Genomic DNA, 16,714 nt, shown 5'->3' with positions numbered 1-16,714 from the left:
CAGCCCATAAGTACTTATCTATTCCAGATCTACTATATCACTGGATCTAACATTACAAAAAGCGGAACATACTATGAATCAAGCTACTGTATTGTTAGTGTAAGGCTTACTTCATTTATCAAAGTTTTTTATTCAATTCTTATCAAGCCATTACAAGACTTGGAATTGTAATAAAAGATAGAATTAAATCAGATAATATAACTAGCAAAACAATATTCCATCTACCGCCAGCCAGCCAATCCAAAGGTAGAATATGAAGAATATAACATAATGCTACAAGAAATAATATCGAACAATTAATGATAATTTGAATTCTCAGTACAGACCAGTCTGATGAAAATTGACAAAGGATACAAATTTAAAATTTATTCAGAAGTAAAACTATTTTGCTAACTCTAATTTCTACCTTCGGTACGTAAATACTACCAATCCAGTAGGCATCGATCACAACAAACAAGAATCAGCAATACTACTTCCAAAAAGAAAGAAGAGCTTATACAAGAACAAGAGCTTGTTCAATAGCGGCAATCGAGAAATCCAACCAGCACAGCTAATTAGTCAGCTCTTGACTGACCTGCTCGGGAGGAAAGAATGATACCAACAATGAGACCATACAGAGCAAGGGCTTCAGCAAAAATGAGAATGAGGATCATCCCAACAAAAAGCTTTGGCTGTTGGGCATTGGCTCTGCAAAGTAACCAAAACACGGTCAAAGAAGATTTCAAACCTGAAGCAATCATATATTCAAACCAGTGATTACACTCTTCCATCTAAATTAACAAGTCAAAACCAGGCATCAAAGAATGAAATCAGTGATTTGCAGATGTACTGTTTGCTACAAATTTAGGAAGCAATTATCTGAATAAACATAGTTCCTGACACATCTCTGACCTAAACTAAAAACTTATAATCTGCATCTCCAAGATCACTTTAAAAACTACTAAACCATGTGCACAACCAGCTCATTATCCTAAAAAAAAATAAGAAAAAATATATTCATTACATTGTCTTCATATTCATCAAGCAGCAAATCCAATGCTTATGAGTTTAAACTCAAATTACATTGCAACAACTAATAACAATAAATCCTAAACCAATACAAACCCCCTCAACAAACAAACAAATCGATCAAACAGATACATAGAATCATAATCGCAAAGAGTTTATACGCAATTACATATCGAGAACTAAAAAAGCATACCTAACACCAGCATCACCAACAATGCCGATAGCCATACCAGCTGAGAGCCCAGCAAGGCCACAAGCGAGACCAGATGAGAGATGAGCGTAGCCATCAAACAAGTAATAGGATTTCGCCTTGGGGTTAATACCGGTACTGATAATAACAGCGATGATAAGGCCGTAAATGCCCAACACTCCAGCCATAACCACCGGCACGATGGACTTCATGACCAGCTCCGGCCTCATAACTCCCATCGACGCCACTCCTACTCCACTCTTCGCCGTCCCGTACGCTGCTCCCATACCTGCGAAGACAAACAAAAACCGATCAGAATCCCTAATCGAGAACACGCCGTTGGGATAGATCTGAAGCGTACAGGAGAAGACGAGGGCCGCGGCGGCGCCGAGAAAGCCGAAGAACGGTGCCGTTTCATCGCCGCTGAAAGCTGTGGAAGCCATTCTCGACAAGGTAGATGATCGGATCTGGAATTTCTGAGGATTTCTCCGACTCTTGGAGGGTATTAAAGAGCTTTTAAGCGTCTGTGTTTCGATCTCAGCCTCAAAATGGATGCCCGTGCTTTTACGATTATGCCCCCGATATTATAGGAGTCACGGGCGCACCATGGGCTCCGTTTTAAAAACTTGGCCCGTTTGTTCAGTCAAAAGCCTGGCCCAATTTCGCAAACGCACGAGAATCTTTTTAGAGCATGAAACTTTGGATATTCCTGATTCCTGAAGAAGAAAGGAGTTTAATAAAGGAAAGGAAAACATTCATATTTCTAAATCTATTAGTTTAGAGTAAAGTAAAGCTGCATAGCATCCATACAAAAATGTATATCACAAATGCAACGAAAAATGTCATCTACTCTCCAAAATCACTTTGTAAACAATTTTAAGATCAGCAGCATGTTTTCTAACATAAGTGATTTTCGACACTTCTTTTGTCGCCCAAAAGCTTTTTGGTTACATTCACCAGAAGAAGAAAAACAGACAAAGAGCAAGGGAGAAGAGACAGGCATGTCCCACCACATCCAGTGGGTATCAGATGACATTACAATGATTACATAATACACTGCAGAGTTCTCTCCCTTTGTATGACAGTAAAATCTACTCAAATTCCATACAATTTATGCACAAAGAATGACAAATTTCAAATGGTAAGGTGAGCATTTAGAGCTGGTAGAAAAAAACAAGGTGGCAAAAATAGCTAAAATTGATGGCAAGTAAAGAGCGCTGACATTAATCCTTAAGATGTTATAAGCCGATAAATTCTGCAAGCATATAATCAGAAAGTCCACTACTGTAAATGACATCCTAGATCAAATATCACAACTTGAAATATTGACCGAAGGTCAACAAATGAACACATCCAAGTTAAAGACATATTTTCCAAGTCCAGAAAAGAATCATCTGTGCATCAGAACGCAGTTTAAAACTACAGATGACGGAGATATACATACCTCTTGTACTCAGAACAGCCAACAGTAGCTTTCCCACCAGCCTAGCAAAAATAAAACAGAAGGGTGATCAGATAGCTCGACAGAAAAACAGATGAAAGAGAATGGATGTTCAATAAGCTTGGCTGATTCAAGCAAAAGATCAAGTCCTGCAATTCATTCTGCAACTCCAACATCAAATCTAAGTTCCAGATGGATAAAATAAACAACAATTACAAAATATGTTGATATTTCCCTTCTGGATCAAAATACACTCACAGAAAAATGCTGTAGTCAGTTAAAAGCTGGACACATTGAAAGTACTAGAGTAAGGCTAGCATCCTCACCCAAGGAATGCACTCAAATAAGACAAAATCCAGTAAGCAGAAGCTTCAGCCCTCAAAAAGATGCGTATAACGTGAGATGGAAATTTACTTGGGGGAACAGAAAGTAAAATCAGTGATCAATGTTAAATAAAAAAGGTAAACATCACATATTACTTTGGCCATCAAAAACTGTTTATGTATCCTTCTCATTAGTAGTCACTAGCACAATCCGAATCTGTACACATTGAAGACTATCATAAAAAGTCAATGATTATTAGTTTCTCCTTGATAATCCCTGAATAAAAATTAGGGTCTGATATCTCAATTTTTCACCAGCACATCCTTGATGGATGGCAACTTTACAAGCCATTCTCTTAGAGCAATCTGCTATCATCACCATACCCTATTGATGCCTGCAATTGGAATGAGAAACCAATTTCTTGTGCTTACTCCCGCTTGCATCTGGAAATGCTCATTCCTGGTGCTTACTCCACCAGTTCTAATTGCAGTTCAAGATGCCCACCAAATATGAATCAACCAAACGCAGCAAACCATGCCCTTTGTTCTGCAGCACCATCACAGTCACAAAGAGCTTGTACGCAGTTTAACCAGGGAACCTGATGTGATATATCTGTACCCCAATGCTGCCAGCAAAAGCTGTGAATTCATCCTTGAACATCATGCGGACTTCTGCACTCTGTACAGCGGTGCTTCGAAATCACATATCAATTATCCAGTATCAAGATTTCACAACAGGCTTCATGGCCATGTGCTTCTCAATCAATTTATCCACAAAGGCACGAATCTGCAAATAAGGAGGACTTGGTAAGAAGAATTAAACATCATAAAAAAAGAAGTGAAAGGGTATTAGCAACAACATTTCCATGAACAATTTCAAGATAGCAAATATAAAATTCTGATGAAACTTTAAGGTGCCAACAATTAAATATCTGTTGTTTTATGGGTACTCACTCATGCAAGCCAATTTCAGTCGAGTAAGAAATGAAACAAGGGCAAATATTTAACATATTGATAGATAGATCTGATGAAAGTAGAACCTTGTTTCTGCGCTTGAAATCAAGAAACTCGGACACAGCCATTGCTTTCTCTGAATCAGTGGCTTGCTCCATGACCTGACAATTGAATCACCAAAGAAAAACTGAGACTAATCTATCAAAAGGAACAGTTGCAGACAGCACAATTCAACATAAGTGCATCATAATGTTCCCTGCAAGTAAGGTGTTCTTTTCGAATTACTACAACAAGAAGGAATGTGATGGAGTAATATTAAATGGCTAACCTTGGTAGCACCTTTCTTCATGATTGACTTATATCCCTCTCTATCAATCTTTTTAGCTTTATAGAGGGGCATAAGCAATGAAGCTACATAATCAACAACTGCGTGTTTGATTTGGTCTGCTCCTCGACGATGACTTCTCGATGACCCCTTGTTAACAGTAACTTGTGAAACAGAGCTCTCATTTAATAGTCCTTCATGCTTCCAGCTTAGTCCTTTCGAAGTTGTATTTGAATCTTCCTCATCCTTTACATACGAGTCAGGATGGAAGAAATCAAGATCAGCTGCCGCTGCTTGAGATTGCCACATCTCTATGGCATGGTAGTCTTTTACCCCAACACTACCAGCAGTATCAACCCATGCTTTTGTATAGATACTACTGTCGACAGCAGCACTCTCTCCTGAGTGCTCACGAAAATTCAACTGACTAGCAACCTCATTTGGATGGCTCTGCTCTGAGAGGTTATCGATTGACTTTCTCGAACTGTCAAGATTGACACAAGCAGCCGAAAAATCAACAGACCAGTTCCTTACTTTGCAGTTCCTCGAGTCAATTTCTGATATGCAATCTTCTGTACCCAGAACACCACCAGACCACTTCCTCCTAAAATCATACTCATCCATTTGAGGGTACTGATCCCGTCGAGCAAACTTATGAAACGAGGGAATCTTAGGAAGCTGGAGTAAAGAACTGCTCTTGGCTTCTGAAGATGCATATGCCTACAAAATGCAACAATAAGAAATGGGAGAAAGGAGGGGGGGGGGAGTGTATGTAAGGAAGATGACAGAGAAAACAAAACCTTTGCAGCTGCAATAGCTGCTGCACGTGCTGCTTCAGCAGCAGCAATGGCAGCTCTTTCTTCTTCAGTCATAGCAAAGTCGTCATCATGTGGTCTGCCTGTTGAACCCCCGTACCTTGAGGAATTTGCTCTTTCAAGTTTAATGGTTTTGCCATTCACTTTCTTCACATTATGATTTGAAGGCAAATGGCTTCCCATGGATGCAGATTCCTGTCCTTTGTGCTCAAAAGCACCATGATACATGTGTAGTGGTGGCTTTCCAGAAGATGAGTCTCTGACAGTCTTTCTCTTTAATGAATCTACACCACTGGCTTGCTTTGATAATTTCAGTCCTCCATTAGAAGCTTTTTCTCTGCGGAAGACTTCAAGCCACACGCTAACTAGCTGACTTGCAATAGCACGTATATCACGGCTAGTATGTACACAAACTTTCTCTCTTATGGTTTTCCCAATGCCTATACCACACAAACAGAAAGATCAGCTAATTTTGAAGAAATACATATGTTATTAAACCTCCCAATGTAGTAAACCTCTCCTACAACGACAAAAAGGTTGAGTAACGTATCTATATGCACTGATGCACATGATTATTATATGTTAATAAAATTCAAGAACAACAGACAAGTTCCCCATTTTGACAATGAAATGCAGACAATTAAAAGAAATACAAATTAGTTGAAAAGGCTAAAGTACATAGTTCATAAGCATAAAGAAGATGGAAATTAAATTCATTATTATTTTCAATTATCCACATATCTGTACACATACTTCCATACATTTACATAAACATGGATCACTGGAAAGTACACTAGCTATAGCAACAAATAAGTAGACAATTACCAGATAAGCGCACGGCCAGTAAGTCTGTTGACACAAGAACAAGAAGACGCACACAATGTCGCAAGAGTTGAGTCCCTGCTTTCCCCATTGAATCCTGTTATAATTTACAAAATATATACCTTCAATATTTATCTAAGAAGCAAACATACTGTCAACCCCCTAGGTATGCATGAACAATAATCAAATCCAATAATAACTGGAAAATAGATAATACTCCTGCAAATTACCAGTATCCACGAGTTTAGCGTGGTTAGCCCCTCTTTGGTGCCAGCGAAGGACTTCAATGTTTCAGCAGGGAGAGTCAATAGCTCTTTGACCAGATGCAACCTCCCTTTTGTAGATTTTGCATTAAAGAACAATTCCTGAAGTAAGGACTCCTTGTTCTTGTAAAGGACTTTGGAAAGCTCGACGGCATCAAGTCTCCTTGTTATGTCCCAAACTTCATCCTTTTCAGAGGCAGACTGTCTCTGTATGGACTCCATGGCTTCTGCTTCTGCTGTGTAATCATATCCGGTTGTCAGTATGTCAATTATACGCACTGCCTCTCGAAGCCCACTCATCATTGCACCACCAACAGTATCAGGATGCTCCTTGCACGTAGCTTCGCCAGCGAAAAATAGGCAGTTATTAACAGGTCTCCCTAGTATATCGTAGTCTTTTCCAGAAGCTCCAACAGCAACATATGAGTAGGCACCGTAACTGAAAGGATCCCTACCCCAATCTGTCACAACTGATGCAACTGGATCAGGTACAGAAGCCACTCCAAACAATTTACGTAGAGCCACTAATGCATGGTTAACATGATCGGAAGAGCTCATCTTTTGGCCTTCTATAGCTGCCTTACCAACCACTAAAGCTATAAGAACAGGAGCCCCAACAGTTTTCTTGATATTCCAAAACATAAAGCACTGACCCCTCAGGTCAGTATCTTCAGCAGTTGCTCCAAAGTAGTCCACAGAGTCATCCCAAAAGACATCTGGAAATTCCAAAACTACTTTATTAAGAACGCCAAATCCAAGCTGCATGATAGAAGAATGTTTCCACTGGGGCAATGGTGGAGAGAACTTAATAGTTTCTGCTTTTAAGCACCCAAGAGGCACTGTAATCAAGACTGCATCTCCAGAAAAGATGCGCCCATTTGATGTGGAGACTTTGACTTTGTTACACTGGCTGTTATTCAATTCACTATTCTCGCCATATGAAATATCAGTGACTACATGATCCAAGTGAATGCGTAGGCCTTCCCCGAGAGACTCAACAACAGTGCTGTAACCCCCTTTAATCATACAATGAGCTCCCCCAAAGCCACCATAAGCATCATCTTGGTTCCAATTGGGGAGAGATACCTCCTTGAGTGGAGCAGCACAACCATACTCCAAATTAGCAAAATGCCAATCCATAACTCTCCTCTCAAGAGGACTCAATACTTCTGGCTTGGAACAACTTTTTTCAGCAATACTACCATCAATATTTGTTCTGGCGTCATCCCTTGGATTATGCAATTCTATTTCTTCAGCACTCCCTGATTGTGCCATACGACGCCTTTTAAGGACATACTCAAAACCTTCCTCAAGAGACATCCTTTCTGCACGTTCTCCCTTCTGTGCTACAAGCAATACCATATCATCAAGAAGGCTGTTAAACTCTGCTTCCAATGCTTCATCCAGATCTGCAGGAACTTTTTGGCCAGTTTCGATATCATAAAGAGGGCAATCACTGTTCAATACAGTCAACTCAAGGCCCAACTGAGCACAGACCAATGAGGAGGGATCGGGTCTTCTTTCTGTTGCCCAATCAGCCTCAACACCAGTAATAATGCTAGCTCCAAGATCCACTGCCACTGATAGAGATGACCGATCTGTATAAACACGACCTCCGATTCGACTCCTAGCTTCAAGTATATTGACTGAAAACCCTTGACGCTGCAAGTGGCGTGCAGCAGTTAAGCCAGCAGGACCAGCACCTATGACGATGATTTCCTTTTTGTCTTCTGGACCACATTGCAGGGTGTTATTACTTGGTAGATGATCAAATGGTGTCGACTGGATACTCTGTGATTCTTTCTTTATCACTGGAGTTACAATAGGGACGACTCCACCATCCAATATATCACCAGATGGATCACTACTTGAAACATCCAGATTGTCCGATCGACTTTGGAACCTTGCATCACCATTACAGTTCTCTAGGTAGTCAGTTTGGCATTCTCCAGGAATTTTTGCATCAAGTAATTCCAATGCCACTGCTCCAACATGTGCATTGTCTTTTGTGGCTCCCTCAGTCAAATTTTCACTATTATCTGTAATTCCATTCTCAGTATCAGTAAAAGCATTTGAATTCTTAACCTGGCCAATGATAAAGGAAACCCCATCCTCTGAGTCAGCAACTGAAACCCCAGAAACTTCCTCAAAAGGTTTTTCTCTGAGAATTTTATAGTCATGTTTAGAACCATCTTCTGCTTTATCCTTCTCGGCAGCAATTCCAACATTTATATAACCCTGTAAAAGTGTTTTGCATTAATTCATTAGAGAATTAATATACAGCCCTAAAAGTTATGGGAAAAGGATTAGGAAAAGAATGCATAGACTGATCAATCTTGGCAAAGGTCAGACCGTCAGAGGTACAAAAAATAACAACAGAGATACTGATTACTTTACTTACACTGAGATCTAGAAAAGCATAAATATTCCTAATTAGGGAAGCACGCCCTGGTTCATCCACACAGGCAGGCTCTGTTACCCCACAGTCGGTGAGAGGCAAAATTCGACTGACATCTTTGCTCCACAGAGCTAAGATCTGATTCCTGGATTGCACCCAAGCATATTAATTTTAGTGAACATGGTTCAGCTCATCCATGCAGACAAATTAACCACATGAATTGAATTGACAGCTTCAACAAAAGACTCAAAGTTGTTCATCAAAAGAAACAGAAACCAAAAATTGCAACTAGATGAGTTACATGACCACTGAACAGGATACAAATTTTATAAGCGAAATGAAACATCAAAAGGTCAAACAGGATTCAAGCATTTGAATTGATAAATATCATCTAACATCAATATACTTGCAGAAAGATGCAAAGCATGCAAAAACTTGTCACCATCCGGTATTTCAACTGGGTTTCAGAATTATTAACTAACCTGCATTCCAAGTAATCCTGAAGCCCACCTCTGCGCTTCAAAATCTCCTTAAATTTAATCTTCTCAACGGGACCCGCAGTGTGAGCTTTAAGACCCGCAGACACTGCTGCAGCCCCACCACTTTCAGCTTCTGTGCCAATACTTGAAGAGGAATCAAACTTCACTCTCGCTCTATTTGAATTGTCACTATCCAATCCTTGATCATTGATCTCCCAATCAACATCCCCCTCATAAGCCATGTCTCCATGCCTGCGTTTCCTAACATTCCGTGGTGCACGCAGGAGGACTTGCTTATCGTCTTTGTTTCTAATATCAGGTTGAAATACTGTGTCTTCTGGGAAACTCTCATTCTCATCTAGTGTTGTGTATAAAGGGGGAGAAGCTCCATCCACCTCTTCATTACTAGTAATATAATCATGTTTTGGAATAATCTTCTCTTTTGATGCTTCATCAGAAGACAAGTCTTCACAATAGCTTCCCTTCTGAACGGAGGCAGTTTGCAAAATTTCTGCTTGATTACTAAACTGGATTGAAGATTTCTGGCAATCAGTTGTGTTGGCATTCTCTAAATGCAAAGGTCTGGAAACAAGATCTTTCCCCTCAGTGTAAGCAACTACACAATCACGGGGAGTTTCTCCCCCTTTGAGTTCATCCGGGGAAAAGTTAGATTTGTTCAGCAAATCATCATTATAATGAGGAATCAGAATTTGGTTTCCAGTTGAAGAAGATATATCACAGTCTGCGCCAGAAGTGCATCTAGCTAGAACATCTTTGGACTGAATGGACAGAGCATCAGGAAAGCCCCCTTTCAAGTCATGGTTACCAACCGCAAGAATTTCCCCCTGCTGTTCACAACTTGTTAAAGCACTTGAGTTTGTCACAGAGCAGTGCCTTATTCTGTTCTCAGAGGTTTGAGTATTTTCACTATTTTGTGTGTGCTGGCTCTCTCCATCATTAGGTTTATCCAAGCTACACGGTTCCTCCTGAACATTTAAACCAGAAGGATCCACTATGGGTTCATGCTTTCTATCTTCAAGTCTCATCATCTCATTTCGAATAGAATAAAGTCCTTGAGACCTATCGTCATTTTGTCTGTTGCAGTCAGAATCCTGGCAAATTCTGTTTCGTTCCTCTATCTTATACTGATCAATGACTGAATCTAACACTTTCAAACCAGCATCAGACAGCAAACCACCATCAAATATTGGTTTTTCGTAGGTAAGTTTTGCAACAGAAGTATGGCTCTGCACAGCCACAGGTATGCTATTTCCTCCAACATCTTCTGAACTATGGTTCAATCCATCATCCTCCAGATCCTGAGAACCAGTCTTCTCTCTAAGACTTGATGAGGGATGAGACTTCTTAGTAACACTGGACTGTGCCTTCTGAAAAAATACCGACAACGAATCTTTCATATGATGATCTGGAGAACTATTAGAACCCTCCCCAGATACCAGTCCTGAAACCTTGGGTCTCTTTCCCTTTCCTTTAAGCTTATTTTCCACTTTCACATCCCTAATCACATTGCATCCATCATCATCACCCCTAACCACACCTTTCTCAATGCTCCTCGACACTGATTTCCCGTCGGAACCCCCATCCTGATCTGAAGACTGCACAACATCCAAACTAGAACTCCTCCTTCCCCTCGCCCCGGAATCCTTCTTAGGACCCTTGAGCTTCTTCCTAAGACTCGCCAACGTATCATCCAATCCCCCAAAATCACCCTCTCCAACCTCCACTTTCTTCCCCCTCTCCCCCACCAAACCCAGCTTAACCTTCTTAGGGTTCCTCAGCCTCTTCTTCAGCAGAGTCCCAATCGGCTCATCGTCGCCATCCAAATTGAGATTAACCATCATTAACTTGGATCTCTTCCTAGCTCTCAGCCTCTTCTCGTCTCCATCCATCTCTTCAACCCCAAATTTCAAGACAGCACACCCTCCCTTAACCCTAAACCAGCTTCAGTCCCCGAATGACGAAAGCAAAGCATTACCTTCCACTTCTCTAGTCTCAGAAAATTAAGGCACATGTTTAAATTCCACCTACAATATCGAAAATCCAAACCAAATCCCAACCTCCATGGAATCGCAGATAATCACAAACACAACAACACAGCCAAATCCTTCACAAACTCTATCAATTTCTGAGAAGTTCGTAAGCCCTGGTCTGCCTCTAGCTTAATCGAGAGAATCTAACATTGAAAAAAAAAAAAACGAAAACGAAAGAGAGAGAGAGAGAGAAATTAAAGCCTGCCTAGGGTTTATGATTCAGTATGCTAAGCCCTAGCGAATTGAATAGAGAGAGAGAGAGATGAGGTGAAGGGAGGCTGACCTGTGCGAGCTGAGAAGCTCCGGTACGGCGGCGGCGGTGATGGATTAGCCGGAGGAGAGTGAGGAGGTGCGCACGTGAGCGTTGGGGGTGTGGAAATTGAGAAGGACGAGTGTATAAAATGCGCCGCGGGTAGAAATTAAAAAAGAGGAAATAAAAAGGGAGGGGGCACAAAATAAAATAGGAAGGAGGGAACGTAGCGATAGAGGGTTTTTTGGCCCGACACGATTTGTGTGTGTGGGAAGAAGGAATAGACGAAATCCGGACTCCTCCGGAGACCGTGTTTGGACTTGGAGTTTTATTACTTTTATAGATATATAATAAATAATCTTATTTATTCGTGATATATTTTTTTTATATCGACTTAAATGCAACTGAAAAGAAAATGAGTATATGAATGTATGAGAAAATTGTGTTCTAATGGAGAGATGATGTGTTGGCTTTCTGATCGCTATTGCGTTCTTTTGTATCCACATTATAATAAACGTTGCATATAACATAGTCTGTGCCACATGTATGTTCCTTTACATCATCACACCTTATACAAATTTGGTTTATTTACAGGTGTGTAACGAACTTGTTTATCTCACAGTGTACTCTCTCATTTGCCTGATTTTGGTGTTTTGTCAATGACAATGGACTTGATCTTAACTAATGGCACATGGGGCTGGTATTGTTGAGGTCTCCATGGCGACGACAACAACGTAGCAGTTGTTGTGATGTTTGGTTGCATAGCGTTATGAAAATTGTTAGTGAACCACTTGAATACCCTCGTTGGACTAATTAAGGCCTACAAGCATTTTAAGATTTATTGGGCTATTCTATTTTCTATATTCGGTATATTATTCGTCTTACTTCATATTTTTATGGGTCTCGATGTTATTTTTCTTTATCCTTTTATAAAAGATCGATAAGTGGACTAGAACTTTGATTCCAACAAACATTTGGGTTCGCTAACCAGAGTTGTTGTTTTTCATATACGTTTACATTTAATATGCATGTTCTTCCATTAATGTTATACTGTACCATAAATTGCATAATAGATGACCTCTTTCAAGATCGTAAAAAATGAAAAAATTGTAATATACATCAATGTATGATATACATCTCACATCTGACGGTCGATATTGTTTTGTGAATGGGATCAGAAAAATAATATCCGTAGTCAACCGTGAAATTTATGATGTATATCATATATTCAACGTAAGGCATGTGTGGCATGGTAAATAACTTGAGTAAGCGGGGGTAAAGCAAACTTTACTCGCCTAAAATATCTTATGTGTACCCGGTACACACTCCACGGCTGATCACACAAGCAATGAACAAACAGAGACGGCCACCGCCGGACCCAGTGGCTGTGCTGAGAGGCCACCGTGCCTCTGTCACCGACCTCTGTTTCCACCCATCTCAGCCTCTCCTATACACCTGGTACCATTCTAATCCAATCCCATACCTCATCATAGATTCTAAAGTTTCCCCCATCTGATTAAATTTCCTGCTTGCTTTTCTCTTCCAGTTCCGCAGACGGTGAGTTGCGGATTTGGGACACTCTCCGGAATCGGACCATAGCTTCCGCAGGGTACTTCATTTAGTTTCATTCTAAATTTTCGTGATGGTTTGATTTAGTTTTCGAGAGTAAAAGAATGAAACTCGTGTGTGTGTATGTGCAGTGTGCATAGCGCGGCACATGGAGTTGCTGCTGTTGCTTGTAGCTCTTCAATTGGAGCTGACAAGGTGATCAGGTGATTTTTGTGTTCACCTTTATTTGTTCATATAGTGGTTAGTTTTGTAGTTTAGTAAAAATGAATGAGATTTGAGAATGTATTTGTAGCCAGGGAAGGGATGGAACTGTGAAGTGCTGGGATGTTGGAGATGGAGGTTTATCCAGGTTGTTAGCGAAATTTTCTCGTGGTTTTCGACTGTGGCTATTTTGAAATTGTTTTGTATTCTGTTGAGAACAAGAATTGAGTGTTTTTGCATGCCTACATTTTTGCCTTGCAGGACTCCCTCTGTGACGATCGCGACGAATGCTTACCACTTCTGTAAGCTTTCGTTGGTGAAGAGACCTCATTCTTGTTCTAAGGAAGTTGACGGTGCAAATTGTCATGAGGGAGATGAGAGGGAGAGTACTGATGCAGGTAGTCTGGATGATAGTGAAGAAAAGGTCCAAGGATATCTGTCTCAGCAGTGTAGAGCTGAGGAAGGTCTGTCGAGATTGGTTGGTCTGATAGTCAAGTTGTAAATGCATGTGGTTTGTAGTGTTATACATGCTGTGACTTATTTGCTCTTAGACAGTTAGAGGCTTAAACAATAACGGGCAATATTCCTTTGAAACAGAAGACACTGAAGTTGGAGGATCTAAATACATTGCTATAGCTGGAGAGCAGCCATCTGAGGTTTATACACAACCTTGATTATGTTTGCTTTGTTACCTCATTTCATACACTTGATTGTTCATTATTTTCATGTGGTTGAGGTGCCAAGGTTGAGATTTGGGATCTTACTACTGCAGAAAAGTGTACACGGCTACCTCAAAGCTGTTCTGCTGGCATCTCAGCTATTTCTACCAGGGAAAGAGGTCACTCACTAATTTCATTGACTTTCCACTAACTATTCATCCGGGTAGAACTGGACTTACAGTAACGAAGATAGGGCCCTTAAATGTATACCACTATGAACCAAATAATTTGAATGGAAAAGATTATTAGTGCAGAAATATGTTTACTAAGTGTTGATATTAATGCCTGCTTGCATGCACAATAAATTGTCTCCAATAGAGAAATTCATTTCTGGAGTACATCTGGAGTTTTGGACCATTGCCTTCATGGTTTTTTTTCAACCTGGAAGCTAGAGATATATCCATTTCTCTTTCATAAGGATCTCATAAAGGTCTTTTTTGTGGGAGGTTTTTCCTTGTTCAAGTAGCCTAGTTTGTTAGTTCTGTACGTGTACTGTAGGCAGGTGGTTCAACTATGATCATATGTGTACTGATCCTACAATTGGCATCATAGCTGAACACACATTATGTTTAATTGTTGAAGACTACCTTGGACTATCACTTGCTGTTCCTTCTTTCCTGTCAGTTCATCCAAATTTTAACATTGTAGTCATTGCTTCTTGGTAGGAATGTGCATGGCAGTTCAAGCATTTTCACCATTGGAATCACAGGGATTCCTAAATGTCGTGGCTGGGTATATTCTTCTCATCTCACTAGCAATCTAGTACAGCTATGACTGCAGTGGAGATGTTATAACAACATAGTACGCAAAGCTGCTATATCATTGTATTGTAATGTAATGGCTTTGATACTAATTGATAAATTGGTTTCATCAATCATCACCTCTGAGTGTGGTACTCGTAGATTCATGATGTCTTATATATTGTTAATGACAACCATATGCATAAGAATAATCTTTACAAAATAATATTCTGCATTTGGTTTTGGGACTTCAAATTCGTAGCAAGTTTTGTGTTTATCTTATATGTGAGTGTGTTCGTTTATTCTAGAAATGTTATTCTAGAAGTTATTGAATGTTTTTGTACATGATGCAGTTATGAGGATGGTTCCATGCTTTGGTGGGATGTTAGAAATCCAGGTGTTCCACTTAAGTCTGTCAAGTTTCATTCAGAGCCAGGTATGGGAGTTATAATCTGAAGAATTTGATCGCGCCTTCTCCTTCTATTCTTCTCATGTTCATCATATATTACTTTCTGCAGTTTTAAGCCTATGCGTTGATGAGTCATGCAACGGTGGTATCTCAGGAGCTGCAGATGAAAAAATTGTGCTGTATAGTTTGGATAATTCCATAGTAAGTTTCCTATCTTTGAGAGTTCATATTCCTAGATTTATTGCATCTGAAGTCTGTTAAACTCTTTTGATGGGTAACAGATGCTCATTTTGAGGACTTTTAACAAATTGATAGAATATTCCTCTTTCATACATAAATCTGATGTCATCTCTGTGTCATGTCTTCTCCAACCTAGGGTTCATGTGTGATTAAGAAAGAAATTAATTTGGAGCGACCTGGCATATCAAGCACCTCTATTCGACCTGATGGTAAAATATTTGCAACAGCTGGCTGGGACCACAGGTTGGGAATCAATCTTCCTTTGTTTGAGATCAGAATAATATGTTCTAGTGTCATGTAATTAGTTGTTGAGTGTGCACATGCAATTCAGCTATAGACACTGCAGAAAAATATATTAGATAAAAGACATAGAATAATTTGTAATTTCTATTCTCTATTTTCTTGCAAGAGCCCAAATTCTAATTCATCTTGGTTGCATCAAGGCCATATCATCTCCCAAAATCTACATTCTCATGTCTCTTTTTCCATTTTACCTCTTGATGGCAGAGTGAGAGTATATAACTATCGCAAAGGAACGGCTTTGGCAGTATTGAAGTATCACCATGCAACGGTATAGTATTACTCTTGGCAGATGATATCAATTTAAAGATTCTCAGTTTGGGCATTTTTGCATTTGTGCATATTTTCTAGGATAGAGTTTTTGGTCCTATACACATAATATTGAGGGCCTGATTATTTGCATGTATTTTTTCTTGTCTTTTGCAGTGTAATGCTGTCTCTTATTCAACAGATTGTAAGCTAATGGCCTCTGCATCAGAAGACACAGTAGTAGCACTTTGGAAACTCTATACTCAAACCTGAGAAAGATAATAGTTCGGCGAAGATATGCATTAGAATCACATCAAGAATCAGTAAATGTTTCTGTTTCTGTGTATATTTTCTCTAATATGTCAAAATTGTTGGAGGTTATGTTACATCCGTCCATGTCATCTATAGAAGACCTAGCCTCTGCATGACCATTTGATTCTCTATATCAAACTTTTTACTAGTGTGACCAACGTTCATCTTCAGTTATCTTTTGATATTACTAAATTGGAGTAACTGCAGCCAGGGACGTAGTTGAACGTAATCTTTGAATTTCATAACCATAGACTTTGATAAGATTAGGTTTCCGTTTCTCTCAACAATTCATTGAGGAACTAGTGATTACAATTGAATACGAATAAGCTTGTCCGTTTCTCTCAATAAATCAGTCTATTTGTTATGCAACTTGTGACAGCTTATTGATGAAGATCCTTTCAGGCAATCAGCAATGCCCAAGGGCTAAGGATCAAAGTCCCAGAGCAATTGTCATTCTACAAGGCACTGCCTCTTCCTTTCACCCAAAGCATGTAGCCTATGTTTGTTGCTTGTTCTTAATTTCTGGTCCCTTTTACTGTATGTGGAATGTGTCTGGCTTGTTTTATTTCTTTGTAATATCGATAGTAGATTGATTATGTAGATAGTTTTAGTAGCGTAATCAAAGTTGCCTCACTCAGTTTTGGCACCAGTACGAA

At 39.8% G+C, this 16,714-nt stretch overlaps 3 protein-coding genes across 5 annotated transcripts; 1 reads left to right on the top strand and 2 right to left on the bottom strand.

Annotated features, from left to right (window-relative positions):
* Positions 1 to 247: 247 nt before the first annotated feature.
* Positions 248 to 1,795, bottom strand: LOC126785266 (V-type proton ATPase subunit c4). Its single transcript, XM_050510895.1, has 3 exons — positions 1,560 to 1,795; positions 1,202 to 1,487; positions 248 to 687 (listed from the first exon to the last, which is right to left on the bottom strand). Exons 1-3 carry the CDS (start codon positions 1,639 to 1,641, stop codon positions 555 to 557), a joined length of 501 nt encoding a protein of 166 aa, XP_050366852.1. The 5' UTR covers positions 1,642 to 1,795; the 3' UTR covers positions 248 to 554.
* Positions 1,796 to 2,779: 984 nt separating this feature from the next.
* LOC126785265 (lysine-specific histone demethylase 1 homolog 3) lies at positions 2,780 to 11,489 on the bottom strand. The gene is made up of 9 exons (XM_050510893.1): positions 11,353 to 11,489; positions 9,022 to 11,212; positions 8,543 to 8,684; positions 6,109 to 8,379; positions 5,882 to 5,975; positions 5,042 to 5,496; positions 4,245 to 4,961; positions 4,003 to 4,077; positions 2,780 to 3,749 (listed from the first exon to the last, which is right to left on the bottom strand). Exons 2-9 carry the CDS (start codon positions 10,926 to 10,928, stop codon positions 3,684 to 3,686), a joined length of 5,727 nt encoding a protein of 1,908 aa, XP_050366850.1. The 5' UTR covers positions 10,929 to 11,212; positions 11,353 to 11,489; the 3' UTR covers positions 2,780 to 3,683.
* Positions 11,490 to 12,634: 1,145 nt separating this feature from the next.
* On the top strand, positions 12,635 to 16,281 carry LOC126782633 (protein DECREASED SIZE EXCLUSION LIMIT 1). Of its 3 annotated transcripts, none has more exons than XM_050507922.1 (13): positions 12,635 to 12,777; positions 12,866 to 12,928; positions 13,020 to 13,091; positions 13,181 to 13,237; positions 13,351 to 13,553; positions 13,690 to 13,745; positions 13,834 to 13,927; positions 14,474 to 14,540; positions 14,902 to 14,984; positions 15,067 to 15,158; positions 15,334 to 15,440; positions 15,705 to 15,768; positions 15,924 to 16,281. In XM_050507922.1, exons 1-13 carry the CDS (start codon positions 12,668 to 12,670, stop codon positions 16,017 to 16,019), a joined length of 1,164 nt encoding a protein of 387 aa, XP_050363879.1. In that variant the 5' UTR covers positions 12,635 to 12,667; the 3' UTR covers positions 16,020 to 16,281. The 3 variants fall into 3 exon arrangements, with proteins under 3 accessions (XP_050363879.1, XP_050363878.1, XP_050363880.1); XM_050507921.1 differs by having other exon boundaries at positions 13,687 to 13,745; positions 15,924 to 16,260; XM_050507923.1 differs by lacking the exon at positions 15,924 to 16,281 and having other exon boundaries at positions 13,687 to 13,745; positions 15,607 to 15,752.
* Positions 16,282 to 16,714: the final 433 nt, after the last annotated feature.

The sequence above is a fragment of the Argentina anserina genome, chromosome 2 (genome assembly GCF_933775445.1).
Source record: "Argentina anserina chromosome 2, drPotAnse1.1, whole genome shotgun sequence".
NCBI classification, from domain to species: domain Eukaryota; kingdom Viridiplantae; phylum Streptophyta; class Magnoliopsida; order Rosales; family Rosaceae; genus Argentina; species Argentina anserina.
This window is presented reverse-complemented; position numbering and strand designations above follow the sequence as displayed.

What these genes read in the sequence shown, in the direction of transcription:
- LOC126785266 (XM_050510895.1), bottom strand. Translation starts at nt 1,641, where the DNA reads ATGGCTTCCACAGCTTTCAGCGGCGATGAAACGGCACCGTTCTTCGGC. An exon ending in CGCGGCCCTCGTCTTCTCCT is followed by an intron (nt 1,488 to 1,559) that starts GTACGCTTCAGA and finishes TTGTCTTCGCAG; the next exon opens with GTATGGGAGCAGCGTACGGG. An exon ending in GTTGGTGATGCTGGTGTTAG is followed by an intron (nt 688 to 1,201) that starts GTATGCTTTTTT and finishes GTTACTTTGCAG; the next exon opens with AGCCAATGCCCAACAGCCAA.
- LOC126782633 (XM_050507921.1), top strand. Translation starts at nt 12,668, where the DNA reads ATGAACAAACAGAGACGGCCACCGCCGGACCCAGTGGCTGTGCTGAGA. An exon ending in CGGACCATAGCTTCCGCAGG is followed by an intron (nt 12,929 to 13,019) that starts GTACTTCATTTA and finishes GTGTATGTGCAG; the next exon opens with TGTGCATAGCGCGGCACATG. An exon ending in TATTTCTACCAGGGAAAGAG is followed by an intron (nt 13,928 to 14,473) that starts GTCACTCACTAA and finishes GCTTCTTGGTAG; the next exon opens with GAATGTGCATGGCAGTTCAA.
- LOC126785265 (XM_050510893.1), bottom strand. Translation starts at nt 10,928, where the DNA reads ATGGATGGAGACGAGAAGAGGCTGAGAGCTAGGAAGAGATCCAAGTTA. An exon ending in ATGCTTTTCTAGATCTCAGT is followed by an intron (nt 8,380 to 8,542) that starts GTAAGTAAAGTA and finishes ACACTTTTACAG; the next exon opens with GGTTATATAAATGTTGGAAT. An exon ending in TGAAGAAAGGTGCTACCAAG is followed by an intron (nt 4,078 to 4,244) that starts GTTAGCCATTTA and finishes TTCAATTGTCAG; the next exon opens with GTCATGGAGCAAGCCACTGA.